At 40.5% G+C, this 17,241-nt stretch overlaps 1 protein-coding gene across 3 annotated transcripts in view; it reads left to right on the forward strand.

Moving 5' to 3' along the window:
• NEK11 (NIMA related kinase 11) overlaps window positions 1-17,241 on the forward strand; it is a 405,201-nt gene that overhangs the window by 315,631 nt on the left and 72,329 nt on the right. For all 3 annotated transcript variants that reach the window (XM_073678085.1, XM_073678084.1, XM_073678086.1), the window contains 3 exons: window positions 3,915-4,054; window positions 9,680-9,740; window positions 13,481-13,577. In XM_073678085.1, the coding sequence (XP_073534186.1) occupies window positions 3,915-4,054; window positions 9,680-9,740; window positions 13,481-13,577 (298 nt within the window). The remainder of the gene's footprint in view (window positions 1-3,914; window positions 4,055-9,679; window positions 9,741-13,480; window positions 13,578-17,241) is intronic.

The following is a 17,241-nucleotide window of genomic DNA, read 5'->3' on the forward strand; positions in this document are numbered from 1 at the left end:
TCAAAAAGTCAAATGCAGCTCTTTTCCTTCCAAGCCCTGCTGTGCCCCCAAACAGTAGTTTTCCTCCACATATTGGGTATCGATGTACTCAGGAGAAATTTCACAACAAATTTTATGGTAACATTTCTCCTGTTACCCTTATGAAAATGCAAAATTAGGGGCAAATATATAATTTTTGTCGGAAATATGTGAAATTTTTATTTTCATGACTCAATGGTATAAACTTCTTTGAAGTACCTGGGGGTTCAAGGTGCTCACCATACATCTAGATAAATTCCTTGAGGGGTTTATTTTCCAAAATGGTGTCACTTGTGGGGAGTTTCCACTGTTTAGGCACATCAAGGGCTCTCCAAATGCGACATGTCGTCGGCTAATTATTCCAGCAAATTTTGCATTCGAAAAGTCAAACGGTACTCCATCCCTTCCGAGCCCTGCCGTGCCCCCAAACAGTGGTTTTCCACCACATATGGGGTATTGGCATGCTCAGGAGAAATTGCACAAGAAATATTGGGGTCCTTTTTTTCCTGGTACCCTTGCAAAAATAAAAAAAAAATTTTTTTTGTGAAAAAATAGTTAAATGTTAATTTTTTTCTTCCACATTCCAAAAATTCCTGTGAAGCACCTGAATGGTTAATAAACTTCTTGAATGTGGTTTTAAGTACCTTGAGGGGTGCAGTTTTTAGAATGGTGTCACTTTTGAGTATTTTCTGTCATGTAAACCCCTCAAAGTGACTTCAAATGTGATGTGGTCCCTAAAAAAAATGGTTTTGTAAATTTTGTTGAAAAAATGAGAAATCGCTGGTCAACTTTAAACCCTTATAACTTTCTAATAAAAAAATATTTTGTTTCAAAATTGTGCTGATGTAAAGTATATATGTTGGAAATGTTATTTATTAACTATTTTGTGTGACATATCTCTCTGATTTAAGGGCATAAGAATTCAAAATATGAATATTGCAAAATTTTAAAAATTTTCTCCCAAGTCTCGTTTTTTTCACAAATAAACACCACTCATATCGAATAAATTTTACCAATATCATGAAGTACAATATGTCACGAAAAAAAAAATCTTAGAATCAGTGGGATCCGTTCAAGCGTTCCAGAGTTACATAGTTACATAGTTAGTAAAGCCGAATAAAGACTTGCGTCCATCAAGTTCGACCTGTTAGTTCTGTAATTGCTAAAGTTGATCCAGAGGAGGGCAAAAACCCCAAATGATTTAGCCAATCTTCACCTGAGGAAAAATTCCCTCCCGACTCTGAAACCAGCAGTCAGAATAAATCCCTGTATCAACCTACTATTTTATTTTATTTTTAAGTATATGCTGAAATCTGCCTGGTATCTAGAAAAGCATCCAGTCCCCGCTTGAACTGGTTTAGTGAATCCGACATTACCGTCTCCTCACTCAGTGAATTCCATATTCTCACTGCTCTTACCGTAAAGAACCCCTTCCTATGCTGGTGCTGAAACCTTTTCTCTTCCAGTCTTAGTGAATGCCCTCTTGTTACCGTAATATCCCTCCTTTTGAACAAATCCCGGGCAAGGTCTCTATACTGTCCCCTAACATATTTGTACACATTTATTATGTCCCCCCTCAACCTTCTCTTTTCCAGGCTGAATAGTCCTAGTTTTGCCAACCTCTCTGGGTATTGCAGTCCCTCCATTCCCTTTATTAATTTTGTTGCCCTCCTTTGTACCTTTTCAAGCTCATTTATATCCTTTCTATGTATTGGGGCCCATAACTGAGCACAGTATTCCAAGTGTGGTCTGACCAGTGCTTTGTACAGTGGAAGAACAATGTTCTCATCCTTTGCAGCTATACCTCTTCTGATACATCCCATTACCCTGTTTGCCCTTACAGCAGCGGCCTGACTTTGGGCACTCCAATTTAGTTTGCTATCAATCAAGATGCCCAAGTCCTTCTCCATCTCTGAATTCCCCAATGATTTCCCATTCAGTGAATACTGGTGACTTCCATTTTTCCTTCCCATATGTATGACCTTACATTTCTCCTCGTTAAACCTCATTTGCCATTTAATGCTCCACCTACCCAGCTTATCCAAATCCCTCTGTAGGTCTTCACTATCCTCTTTTGTATTAATTGTTTTACATAACTTTGTGTCATCTGCAAATATTGATATTTTACTATTTATCCCGTTGACTATGTCGTTAATAAAGATATTAAATAACATTGGGCCTAGTACAGATCCCTGTGGTACCCCACTAGTGACGCTTACCCAATCTGAGTTATTCCATTTATAACCACCCTCTGCCTTCTATCCTTTAGCCAGTTAGCTACCCACTTGCAAACATTTTCCCCCAGTCCCATCATTCTCATTTTGTATACCAACCTATTATGTGGCACGCTATCGAACGCTTTTGAGAAGTCGAGATACACGACATCCACTGGTTCCCCCTGATCTACTCGAGAGCTAACCTCCTCGTAGAAGTCAATCAGGTTAGTTTGGCAGGAGCGATTCCTCATGAATCCATGTTGGTTCGGGGTTAATAGATTATTAGTATCAAGATGCTCCATGATTGCCTCATTAATAAAGCCTTCAAAAATTTTGCCCACAACGGACGTCAGACTCACCGGCCGATAGTTTCCGGCGTCACTTTTTGCTCCCTTTTTGAATATTGGCACTACATTCGCCTGTCGCCAATCAAGTGGCACAGACCCAGTCTCAACAGAGTCCTTAAATATAAGATATAACGGTCTGTCTATCACATTACTTAGTTCCCTTAGTACCCGTGGGTGTATGCCATCAGGTCCTGGTGATTTGTTTATTTTAATGTTACTGAGGCGTTTCTGTACCCCAGCTTGGGTTAGATTTGTCATACTTAGTGGAGGATTAAGCTTGTCACTTCTCATTTCTCCTGTTAGTTCTATTTCCTTTGTGAAAGTTGACGAAAAAAATTTACCTCTTAAAGTGACGCTGGTCAGAATTGTAAAAATTGGCCTGGTTATGAAGGTGCAAACAGCCTTGAGGGGTAAAGGGGTTAAAAACCACACACGTTGGAATGTGACATTATGCTTATCTTCTAGTGACCTTTTAAGCCCCCAAAAAACAATGTATCCCCTAATGTGCCATACTCTACCTTCACCCATATGCAGGGCTGGACTGGCCATCTGGCAATTCTGACAAATGCCAGAAGGGCCTGTCCAGTTGTGGGCTGCATTGTCTGCTAGGCTGTTAACAGTATTGGCATCCCCAAGATGCAGATACTGTTAACAGTTGTGATGGTGCACAAAGCCGCTGCCTCCATCACATATCCATGCAGGTCACGGGCTTTCTCTCTGTTCATGGCCTGCCGGAGGCCAGTGCCAAGCGGGGGATGTCTGCTGTGCAATGACATCACATCACACTACCAACTTCCAATGCGATAATAGGTAGAAGAGGAGACAGACGGTGAGGAGGATGAAGAGTCTGGATTAGGTGAGTATAAGGATTTTTTTTATTTTGGAAGTGCTGTGGGGGACCATTATACTATAGAAGGGGCTGTTGGGTGGACAATCTTGATTTCCTCCAGGCAGGGTAATATATCCCTATCTGGTGTTCGGGGACAGGGACTGCATGGGCCTGTGTGTTTTCAAATGGCAGGGCTAAATTTCAGTCCCAGTCCATTCCTGCCCATATGCCATTCTGTGACTTTAAAAGGCTTCTACTCTATGCACCCAAAGTTTATATACAGACTGGTGCTATATGTGAGGCTGACCACCAGCAGTAATGACGATAAATGATCGGCAGGTACTAGTGCAGTATAATCGTGATCATTTGCGCGTCCTCTATTAGCAGTTTAGTCTTTATGAAGTTGGCAGGGTATGAATGCTCATATGCTGCAAAACATCTGTTAGGAGCTATGCTGGCATTAATCAGTATAGATGTTTAATAGTGTCTATTTTCATTTTGAAGATATTCCAGAAGACCCGCAAGTAGCTGAAGAGTATTATGAGGATGGCTTTGAATCTTGTTCAGAAGAAAGCGATATAGAATCCTTAGAAGAAGAAGACTATGATGAGGAGACACAGATAACTCAAGCAACATATCAGCAGGTTTGGATACAAGTTGTCATTTGCTGCCTTTTTGATCTGAAGTACAGTAATCTTCCCATTCACAAATACATTCCAAATTCTGCAGGTTTCTACGAAAAAGGATTGAAGGGTTGTGTCATTATAGAGCAGATCTCAGCTGGCTTCCTGCTTGCAGTGGGGGGGGGGGTGCTCTTGCTTGATTGACAGTTCAGTTCACTGACCCAAAATGTGCACTTTCCAATTCTACAAGCAGAGGCAGCTTTGCTTCCACAGCATCAGAAGAGCACAGGACCACTAATAATGCACCCCAGCGATCCAACCAGCTTCAAAGCAACGGTTACACTCTCTGTGGAAAACAGCTTGTAAGCACTGCACATGCTCAGCCACTGCTGTCACGCTGCAGCAATGGCTGGTGACCATGGCAATGAGCAGTAGTATACAATAAAATTAAAAAACATCCATTCTTTTAAACAGAGAGTAGTTTTAATAAAAACTAAATTGTAAATTTGCTTGTCGTTATAAGCACTTAACAGTTTTAACCATAAAGAAACAAAACTTAACCCATTAATATCTTTTATCAGGAATACTTTGCTGTAAAATATACCTCTAATGTCTTTGCTGAGAAACTGTAATCCTTGCTGTACTATTCTAGAATATGTCATCTAATGTACAGGAGTATAAACTACAGCCCTCGACCAGCAATTTTCTCCCCAGTCTTGATGAGGGGATGCGTAAGAGTCAGAGGCTCCTGATTCTTTAAGAAACTCGTGCCTCTTAATGAATCAAGAGTATCTGACGAGTGGCGTGCACCTCTTTGCACAGCGCTAGAAATCTTACTCCAGTCAATACAGGAGTAGGATTCTAGTGTAAGGAACACCACAACTCGACTTGAATTAGACAAGCCGTGGCATCACACCCTTTGCTGTGCCTCTGTCCCGCCCCAGCTCCACCAAAGTGGAAACTGGTGTAAAAACGCTAAAAGTCTGAAAAATTTTTGTGCAGCTGCGAAGAAATTTTGTGTATTTTCAAAGCTGTTTACCACAGAATTCTGGCAAAAGTGCCTTGGTGAATCAGGCCCTACTTGTTCTACAATGCAGATACCAGCACGGTTTACACCTAACCAAAAAGGACTGTTGGAATACACAAAGTCAGTATTAGGCCGGAGACACACTAGCATATCACATACGATGCGAGAGAATCAGAAGCGATATGCTAATGACACTCGGCTCCTGCTCTGCTGCAAGCGTGATCCGAGTGTCAGTGCTCTGTGCGCCGATCCTCTCGCATGAGAGAATTGCAGCACAGCTGCAGAGGAGATGGAGAAATTAATTTCTCCATTTCCTCCATTCCTGGCTGTAGAGGAGACAGAGAAATCACTCTTACTTTTAATCAGTTTCTGCCACGGTAAAGCACTAAAAACACATATCCATTTTTTACCTGTGCATTTTTAGCATCTAATGCAAATCTATAGGAATAATCCTCACAGAAAACTCACCGTACCCACAAGAGAAACTGACATGTTGTGGATCTGAAACACGTACCGCAGATTAGTTTGCGCTGAGTAAAAAAGAAGCTCGAGTGGGCATTATATTTCTAGAAATCCCATCCACTTTGCTGGCACTGTAAGACGCTGCGTTTCTGATGCAGCAAAAATATGCAGCGTCAAAAACCCATTGTGGGTACACAGGCTTACTGTAAAATGCTGTGATGTTTCAGAGAAAACATAGTTCGAGTCAAGTCAAATCCTCAGCCTGCTTCTCCCAGTTCTGTCCATTAGGGAGGGTTCACATGTCCGTATATTTCCGGTACCGGAGATATCCGTTTCCCTTGTATCTGTGTGTGTCACACGTGTGGCTACAGTGTGCCGTCCGTGTGCCACATCAGGCAGAAGAATAAAATAATAAAATCCTTATACTCATCTGTCCGGAGATGTCCCCCGCTGTAATCCTCTAGCCGCTGACGCAGAGGAGCCGAAGAGAATGAGCCGCTCCAGCGAGCAGTGCCTGGAGCTACACTGAGCTCAGCCCTGTCACTCAGTGAGCTCCGCTCAGTGCAGGGTATGCTCGTCGGAGCGAGTCATTCTCCCCGGCTCCTCCGCGTCAGAGGATTACAGCGGGGGACATCTCCGGACAGGTGAGTATAAGGATTTTATTATTTTATTATTATTTTCACACAGGGACACTGTTGGAACAGACACTACTACTCCCAACATTGTCTCTTGCTGGTGCTGATCACAGCGCAAGCAAGGAACAATGATGAGGGCAGCATTCAGCACCCGGTGCTTGGGAACAGCGCTAACTGTACACTGATTCCCAGGCATAGTACTTGTCACACTGATGACACATGAATGTCATCCGTGTGTGTTCAGCGTGAGATATTTTGCGGACTGTGCGGCGTGTAAAAAAACGAACATGTCAGTGTGTGGAGCACATGGACACACAGTCCGTGGAAACACACTGACGTGCGCAGACACATAGATGTGGATGGGTCTATGTGACCGTGTCTCCGGTACGTGTGTAAACTGTCACCACACGTACCGGACACACTGACGTGTGAAAGAGCCCTTAGACTGACAGGTCTCTCCTTTTGTGTGTGCATAGGGAGAGACCTGTAGATCACAGTGATCAGTGCAGGGAGAATGTGCTAGGGACCAGCCTCAAACTAGTCAAACGCGATACATTGTTTCTGAGCCGCTTTTTTTAACGTTTATTTTCACTGAAACATTGCAACGTTTCATATTAAAACATCCACGAGCACACATACACAGCAAGTGTCTGATTCATGTTGTCTGTGGTACAGGCAGCATGATTCAGATGACGAGTTCCCTTTAACAAGAGGCAGTGGACCGCAAGTAGGACTGAAGGGAGACACCTAGTGGCCAGAACTTTGAAGTGATTTTTCAGGGTCAAGACAAAATAATTTTAAAGGTAGGTGATTTGCAGATTGTCTGTTTAGCACATTAGCTATCAAATAAGGTCAAGTTGTCTGAAAATACAGGAAAACACAAATAAGACAGGATTTTTTTCATGTTGTTGCAAAAGTGATAGTAGCACATAGCAGTTACATTTTGCTGTAGTTGATTTGATGTGACATATTACTTCAGTGCATTCCTTTGTATATAGATGGTCCTTGGAGTGGGTGTGTATGTCACTTCAGGTTAGTTACTATACTCATATTCTCCAGTAGGGTGTCTGCATATGTCTTTTGGCTTAACCTTATTTTTCTTGTCTAAACTACATAGCAAACATTAGGGTATACATTTTGAAAATGGCTATAATCAATCCACTAATCCGAGAGCAACAGCTGATTGCTGTAGTTTTGATAATCTCATGCTGATAAAACAGTGTTTTATCTTTATAGGGCTAGTAAACCTGCCGCCATGTATCCCAACCCCACCCCCCACCACTGATAGGCTTTCTGCCTATGCACAGTGTACACGGAAAGCTGCCAATCAGAGGTCAGCATTCAGAGAACTGGTAGATCTGCAGCAGATAAAACAATAACTATATCAAAACCCCAGTAGCGTCCGCTGATTGGCTGCAGCGGTAACATTGCATTACAATGTCATGTGACCCTCGGGAGATCAGGAGGGAGGTGAATATCTGCTTTACTTATTTTACAAAGGGGATTACTTTATATAAAAAGAGGTTGTCTGGGTAGAGAACATCCCCCATAAAGTCCAGTGGGAGCATCACATAAGCCGATATCATATATACACTGTTTAATACAAACATATACATACATTGTGCGTCAGCACACTGCGATTAATGAATACATGAACTTCACTATTGCTATGTGAGTAAAAAACTCAAGGTACTTAGGTTGATCAAGAAATGTGCCCAAACAGACCTCATGTGAACTATATATTACAAATGTGTCCTGCCCAATGCCTGGACAAACCTTTCACATATATGGTAACCTTAAATATGGACAATAAAGGGTGGTCTTAAATGAGTCAGAATGACTGTGCAAACCAAGCACCATGGTGTGTCCAATCATTTAAATGCACCTTGACACCTGCTTGTCCCTCTAATGTTAGTGCTGCTAACAATAATAAAATCGTGCTGAGAAATAGATGAAATATAACCGTGAACAGATATTACCATAGAGATCTGATTACATGGGCTGACATGAACAGAGGCTGCTCACAGCTACATCTCTCACGTTTGCTGATATGATACCTGCCTCCTGTATATTCTGTACTGATAAATGTGGCTGATGACATATATGAGAGAAAGTAAAAATAAGGATCAGCATATGAGTGATGACACCCTGTATAATGTAATGTATAAAGAGGTGCATCGGGATGACGGCTGTAAGTGAAGACCCCTGACCATGACCTATTTATGTCCCCAGTCTAGAATATATTGTTTGTGCTATAATGGGAAAGATAGATGAAGTAGAGAAGCCTGAGACACATAGACAGGCCACTGAATTATACAGTATTCCCCGCACATACCGTGCTGTGAAAAATTATTAACCCCCTCCTGATTTCATCTGTTGTAACATATTTGTCATGGTGAATGTTTTCTGATTTATTAAAGAAAATGTAAAAATAGACAAAAAAACAAACATAACAGTTTTTTCATTTATAGGAAATGAAGAAGTCCATGCATATGTCCTTGTAACTGTAATAACTGGTGGTGATAGCACCTGTAGCATAAAGAATATGTGCAACTTTAAGCCCAATCCTCAGTGCAGCTCTGCTTTCAAAGGAGTTATCCACTACTTTTAACCCTTTTTTAATGGACCTTAAGAATACTTTTTGCTCCTCCCTGGGTCCATTAATAAAGGGTTTACCAGTAAAGGATAACCTGCTTGAGAGGGTGTTTAATGAAAATAAATAGTTTCTTCATAGGTTCACACCCTGGCGATCAGCTGATTAGCTGTGGCCTGAATCCTGAAGTCTCTTTAGGGTCATGCATTTTAAGTTCTATAGTTTACTTCTCATTGTCAATGTTACCAACCACCTCAGAGGTGGCTAGTTTCCATGGTGGGGAGCTGTCAACTTGCGAGCAGCTTACTATACAGATTGCTGCACTCCTATGATGCTGCAGAGGAAAAGCTACCTCTGCTAGCGACATCAGAGAGCACACAGTTCAGGCCAGTGACTCAGCCATACTTCTGGCTCAAACTGTCAATCATCAGGAGCCCAACACCTCCCCCTGGTAACAAAAAAAGCTGGGAGGCATTTCTATATGATTATTTTGCAAACGGACATGTGAATTGCACCTTAGTCTTTAATGGACACTTTCTCTATTTGTGAAAAAATCGGATAGAACAAGTGCGTGATTCAAAGATCACACCAGAGACGCAATCTATTGGGCTGCCTGTCAGTATACATTGACTAGCTGGATAATGCACTGAACTGCACTACACTATTAGTGCAGTGTATTATCTAGATGCCCAAGTTCCCTTATGGAACTAATGTATAAAAAAAAAGCTTTCAATGTTTAAAAACGCATTGGGATGCAAAACAGATGGGGTAAAAATGGCAAATGTATGACAATGCAGGTGAAATTTTGTCATTTTTTCTGGATGAAAATCAGATGATTTTCATATGTTCGGATGAAGTTAGCCTTAGAGTGACCTAATTTTAACAGAACTGACATCTTTTTTTTCTTCTATTTTTCCGACATTCAACAGGATACTGATGTGAAGGATATGATGCTTCAGCTTGAAAACGTACTGGCTTCCAGTTGTTTGGGTGAGACTGCTTAGACTGTAGAAGCTATAATGTATATTGTCAGTACAATTGACTTGTCATTTTTCCTGGAATCAAGATAACAATCAAAATGTCATATAAAATTATTAAAATTGTCTGTGAGAATAACAATAGGAAAAAAAGACCAAGAGGTATATTCCAGGCTATAGTATTTTCTCCGCTGCAGCTCACCTAATGTATTATATAAGATATAAGATGTACTTAGAAAATGTAATACAAATTGAGTTAAGAAGGAATTACCTAGGAGATTCCATGGTAAGTGCTGGTGGCCTAAATGCAAAATGAGATGAAAGCTATAATTAAATACCTATAATCCTACAATGGAAATTTATTGGATCATATGTTTAAGATAAATACTTTGTAGTAGTATCATAAAGTTTTAATGCATTTGTGGTCAGAGGTGACTGCTTCAGACGCTTACAGTATATAATGATTTCCCATTTGCACACAATGCTTTACTTCAAGTATGAGATATTTTTATATTATTATTATAATATCCCCAACAAAAGCGTAATAGTAAAAATGTGGTGCGAGATGGTTACATTGCACTGACACTCCTTTTTGTCAATTATGATCTGACACATTTTCTATGCTCAAGCTTGCAAATCTGCACATCCCAATAAATCCATATATGTGTCTATATGAAAGAATTTGGCTTCTATTATCTCTGGGAGCCTAAAGAATAGTTAAAAAAAACCTTGGTAATCTCTGGAGCAATTGCTAACGGCAAGTGCAATCCCAACAATCAAGACCAATATGCCGATTTTTAATGCAGTACCACCTTAGGGCCCGTAGATCGTGAGCATTCAATATTGATTGTTAGCCTTGTCCCTTGTGCATGTGGATTTCTCTGAAATCTCTGAATCTTTTTATAATATGTACTGTAGATGGTGGGATATTCAAAGTCTTTGCAATTTTACGTTGAGGAACATTTTTCGGAAAATGTTCCTCAATTTGTAGCCACAGTTCACAGATTGGTGACCTCTGACCATCTTTGCTTCTGTGAGACTCTGCCTCTCTAACATGCTCTTTTTAGATGGTTATGTGACTTAGTTGAAAATTAATCCTCCAGTTGTTTCTCATTAGTACCACTTTTCCAGCTTTTTGTTAACTTTTTTGAGATGTGTTGCTGACATCAATTTCAAAATGAGTTAATTTTTTTCAAATGAAATGGGAAAATGTCTAACTTTCACTTTCTGATATTTGTTCTATGTTCTGTTGTGAATGAAATATGGCTATAATAGATTTCCACATCATTGCTTTCTTGTTTTCTTTACATTTTATGCAGCAACCCAACTTGTTTTGGAATTGGTGTTATACAATGTCCATATGAGTTGTCATCAAGCTGTTGATAGAATAATAACTCTATTTGGATGTTATAACATATACCTGTAATTACACTGCTCAAAAAAATAAAGGGAACACTCAAATAACACATCCTAGATCTGAATGAATGAAATATTCTCATTGAATACTTTGTTCTGTACAAAGTTGAATGTGCTGACAAGAAAATCACACAAAAATCATCAAAGGAAATCAAATTTATTAACCAATGGAGACCTGGATTTGGAGTCACCCCCAAAATTAAAGTGGAAAAACACGCTACAGGCTGATCCAATTTTGATGTAATGTCCTTAAAACAAGGCAAAATGAGGCTCCGTATTGTGTGTGGCCTCCACGTGCCTGTATGACCTCCCTACAATGCTTGGGCATGCTCCTGATGAGGTTGCGGATGGTCTCCTGTGGAATCTCCTCCCAGACCTGGACTAAAGCATCCACCAACTCCTGGACAGTCTGTGGTGCAACGTGACATTGGTGGATGGAGCGACACATGATGTCCCAGATGTGATCAATCGGATTCAAGTCTGGAGAACGGGCGGGCCAGACCATAGCTTCAATGCCTTCATCTTGCTGGAACTGCTGACACACTCCAGCCACATGAGGTCTGGCATTGTCCTGCATTAGGAGGAACCCAGGGCCAACCGCACCAGCATATGGTCTCACAAGGGGTCTGAGGATCTCATCTCGGTACCTAATGGCAGTCAGGCTACCTCTGGCGAGCACATGGAGGGCTGTGCGGCCCTCCAAAGAAATGCCACCCCACACCATTACTGACCCACTGCCAAACCGGTCATGCTGAAGGATGTTGCAGGCAGCAGATCGCTCTCCACGGCGTCTCCAGACTCTGTCATGTCTGTCATATGTGCTCAGTGTGAACCTGCTTTCATCTGTGAAGAGCACAGGGTGCCAGTGGCGACTTTGCCAATCCTGGTGTTCTGTGGAAAATGGCAAGCGTCCTGCATGGTGTTGGGCTGTGAGCACAACCTCCATCTGTGGACGTTGGGCCCTCATACCACCCTCATGGAGTTGGTTTCTAACCATTTGTGCAAACACATGCACATTTGTGGCCTGCTGGAGGTCATTTTGCAGAACTCTGGCAGTGCTCCTCCTGTTCCTCCTTGCACAAAGGTGAAGGTAGCGGTCCTGCTGCTTGTTTGTTGCCCTTCTACGGCCCCCTCCACATCTCCTGGTGTACTGGCCTGTCTCTTCTTAGCGCCTCCAGCCTCTGGACACTACGCTGACAGAAACTTCCTTACCACAGCTCACATTGATGTGCTATCCTGGATGAGCTGCACTACCTGAGCAACTTCTGTGGATTGTAGAGTCTGTCTCATGCTACCACGAGTGTGAAAGCACAACCAACATGTAAAAGTGACCAAAACATCAGCCAGAAAGCATTGGTACTGAGATGTGATCTGTGGTCCCCACCTGCAGAACCACTCCTTTATTGAGGGTGTCTTGATAATTGCCAATAATTTCCATCTATTGTCTTTTCCATTTGCACAACAGCATGTGAAATTGATTGTCAATCAGTGTTGCTTCCTAAGTGGACAGTTTGATTTCACTGTTTAAGTGTTCCCTTTATTTTTTTGAGCAGTGTATATAGTAAGGTAAGGTTGGGGGTGCTGGATATTGGAACACTACCAATCGGATTTTGATGATATCATAGTGTGCCTGAACACCCCTTTTAATATTTTCTATTCCTTTTGAATCCACTTTTTTTTTAAAAAACTGACAAAAACTGCATCAAAAAATGGTATGCATAATACATTCTAGTGAGGTGCATCTATGCCCCTTTTGATGTATCCCATGATTCTATTGCCTTTATCAGCAGCTGCCTGACACTAATTGCTAACATCCCTTCATCCAAATCCTTTTTCATTGTCACTTGGCTAGGTTTCTTTTTTTTATGCTATGCAGCTTCAACCCCTATGAGCACGATAATGGCCATTAATTATTATTGTTGTTCGTGATGTGTGACCTATGGATAACTCAAAAACAGCTGAAAAGAATATTAGAAAGTTATGAAAGAAAACAAATCAAGTATTTCAGACATTTTCTTTATTTATTATTTAGATTTTGTGTTAATCATGGAAATAAATGAATGTTTAGGTTGCCTGTTATACATATATTTTACTTTATATGCTGCTTTTTACTTCTAGGTTATTTTTCCAAGTTCTCAAATTGACCCCCTTTAATGAATGTACATCTAGTAGTGGAATTCCTGTCCTCCAGACACTTTACACATTGCCTGTAATCTGCTTTATGTAGCACTCTAACAAGGCAATTTCTCATTATATTTTCTGCTAGGCTTCCAGTGCTCCATAATGCCATTAAAATGAACATTGAATTGCATTGTCTCTCTACACATTGATTTGTAGATACTCAGACTGCCACCAAAGTGTCTCCATCAATTCCCAGGCCATCAAGTGATATCAACGACACTATGGCACAGACTAAGCTGAAGCGCATGAGAGAGTAAGTGTTATTACCATTTTGTAGGGATAATTGGAAAACCAAGGTATATGTCAGCCTGAATTCTTAGAGGCTTATTTTCTGTTGTGTGCAAGTCCGGTTATTGTAGTCTATTCCAATACAATCTTGCTGGTCTTGTACACTGTGAAGTAAAATGTGAAATCATATATAGCCGGATTATGAAAGGTGCATTTTGCATTTGGATAATGATCGCAGAATAATTACATTTTTAGGCAGCATTTTCCTTGCTTTGTAAACTGTCATCTCTTTATGTCTTTTTAAATCCTTCAAGGTTATGCGTTTTCTTGATTAGTCATCAGTCATGTTCAATTATATGAATATTTTTTTTTACATTGTGGCAGGTTTCATGATTTAAAGAAAAATAATTCTTGTACACTGGGATTGCTGCGCCAAGCAAAGTGAGAACTTACACATATAGGGTGCAAGAAAAAGTAAATGTTATAGTTTAATGTTCTAAAACAAATTGAAATTAAAAATCAAGCAGCCAAGTAATTCTATTCAACTAACACAGTCAACACGAACAACTAACTACTTTATATGCAGCAAGCAATATATGAGAATATGAAAAACGCCGCAACAACAACAGACGGTACAAAACATGAATTCACGATACAGCCAGTAATTGGTCGGAATCACCGGATGTAGTAACCCCATATGTATCAGGTATCTGACGGGTGGGCCGCCACTGCAGGTCTGTATGAATGTAACTAGCAATGGTCTAACTACACCCAGGTTACCATAACACTCTATAACATAAATGTACAAATCGCACTCTGTCCCTTACCATATGGTTCATATAATATCAGAATAGAATGTTCTCACCCAATGGGTAGTATATGACTAGTATGTGTAAATCGTAGCACACTGTCCGTTTCCACATAGTGCAACATTCTCACCCCTCTTCAAATCCAAAATTAGAGACATGAGAGTCCCCTTGTAGATTGGTGAAACTCAATTTAGTGTCAGGAGGGCTTTGAGGTCTAAGGGGTAACGTTTCTCCTTGTGGAGAGTGACATACCGGCTCTGGCATGCCAAGGTAAGGAGGCTTAATCGCCATGCAATTCTCCTCTGGGAGGGCTTTGAAAAATTTACCTGATATGCCCAGTAAAAGATATCACACCATAGAGTACCCAGTTAACTCCTGTCCTGACATAAGTAGTCTGCAGCTGTCACTGGCTTATACAATTCACTAGAAGTCTCTACATTTTGATGGAGTCGGTATAAAATGGACCAACTCCGACTCCTAAAATATATAATAAATTGGGTACAGTAATTCAATGCAGTTTGTGGGGAATATTTTTTCATAAGAATTTGGGAAAGTTATGAAATGTCCTATAAATGTCTATCCTATTCCTGATCTAAGGGTCTAGACTTTTATCTGAGATGAATCTGTGCTACAGTAAATTTATCACTTAAACATGAGCCATGTAAGAGGGAGTCGGAGTCGTGGAGTCGGAATCATGGAAATTGAGGAGTCGGAGGTTTGGCTTACCGACTCCACAGCCCTGGTTCTCACCCACCGCTGCCCGCTCGACCTGCCCAATTTCTGACCTCAGTGGTTACATATGTTATATCTCTCCCCTGAGGCTGTGTGCCCACTATGCATTTTTTAAGCGTTTCCACAGCGGCAATTCCGCTGCATAAACGCTTTAAAAACGCTTTGTTGAAGGTCTGCCATGTTCCCCAATGATAATCCCCATGTGCTATGCACATGCTGCGGAAATTTCCGCTGCGGATTATCATTGCGGAAAAATCCGGAGCATTTCTGCATTGTGCGTACATAGCCTTATACTTAGCAGCTGATAAGATGTTCAGATTTAGGCACGCAACAAACACCACATGCATTGGACATATCTCCAGACTGGCACTCCGGCATCAAGACCTATTAGTCTTATCTTATAGTTACACAGTTCCTCAGAATAGACTCTTCTCCCTTTGGAAGAAATCTGTTGGGAGGCAGGGATTTCCCATGCCAAGGTTGGGAGTTAAGTGCCCTAGGCATGACAGATCACTTAAGGAGGCAATTTTTCCCATCCAGCACCAGCCTCTTCAGCTTGATTGATAGCTCACTGTCTGTGTGACATCAGGAGCCAGACAAGGAAATCAGACAGTGAGCTATCAATCAAGCAGGTAGGTGCTGGATTGGAAACCAACTCAGGAGGCAGTGGCTCCATAAGTGCTCTCTCACACTTAGAACCTTAATGCCTCATTTGCATATGAATTAAATTGCTAATTACTCTGGAATGCAGCAACAGATAAGAGATCTAAAGATGTCAATGGATTAACATTTCCAAAACCTGCATTTCCATATATGCAGTTTGGTGGGGTCGATCCTACTTACAAATTCTCTTTTGATACAAAGATTAAAAGTAACATCTGTAAAAAATTGAAAATATTGTTACCTCATATTGGGTTGAAACTATTCAACTGTTCTTATATTAGAAAAAACAAGTATTATCCAGTAAATTCATATAGGTCAATATATAATATATTGGCAAATACAATAACTGTAGGCATCATTGTCAAGTATGACCATGTGCCCTTCTCTCTGCTATTAGCCTATGTAATTAATAATAACTTAACCCCTTTGAGCCACTTTGTAGGTTAATGACCGGGCCATTTTTTTCATTTCTGACCACTGTCACTTTATGAGTTAATTAATCTGGAACGCTTCAACGGATCCCCCTGATTCTGAGAATGTTTTTTCGTGACATATTGTACTTTGTACTTCATGATAGTGGTAGTGACTTACGTTTATTTGTAAAATAAACAGAAACTTGGCGAAAATTATTACAATTTTGCAATTTTCAAACTTTGAATTGTTATGCCCTGAAATCAGAGAGATATGTCACACAAAATAGTTAATAAAAAGAAATAACACTTCCCACGTCTACTTCACATCAGCACAATTTTGGAACCAAATGTTTTTGTTGTTAGGGAGCTATACTGGTTAAAAGTTGACCTGCAATTTCTCATTTTTCCAACAAAATTTACAAAACCATTTTTTTTAGGGACCACAACACATTTGAAGTGACTTTGAGATGTCTATTTGACAGAAAATACCCAAAAGTGACATGATTCTAAAAACAGCACCCTTCAAGGATCTCAAAACCACATTTAAGAAGTTTATTAACCCTTCAGGTGCTTCACAGGAGCTGAAGCAATGAGGAAGAAAAAAATTAACATTTAAATTTTTTTCACAAAATATTAAATTTAGACCAAATTTTTTTATTTTCACAAGGGTAACAGATAAAAATGGACCCCAAAATGTATTGTGCAATTTCTCCTGAGCATGCATGCAGATACCAAATATGTGGCTGAAAACTACTGTTTGGGCGCACGGCAGGGTTCGGAAGGGAAGGAGCGCCATTTGACTTTTTGAATTCAAAATTTGCTGGAATAATCAGCGAACGCCATGTTGCGTTTGGAGAGACCCTGATGTGCCTAAACAATGAAAACCCCACCACAAGTGACACCATTTTGGAAACTAGACCCCTCAATAAACTTATCTAGACCTGTGGTGAGCACTTTGAACCCCCAGGTGCTTCACAGAAGTTTATAACATAAAGACGTGAAAAAAAAATCACAAAAATTTTCTTTGAGCCCCCAATTTTTTATTTTCACAAGAGTAACAGGAGAAAATGGA

The sequence above is a fragment of the Phyllobates terribilis genome, unplaced genomic scaffold, assembly GCF_046119375.1.
Source record: "Phyllobates terribilis strain yellow unplaced genomic scaffold, ASM4611937v1 Scaffold_4__5_contigs__length_816908805, whole genome shotgun sequence".
NCBI classification, from domain to species: Eukaryota; Metazoa; Chordata; class Amphibia; order Anura; family Dendrobatidae; genus Phyllobates; species Phyllobates terribilis.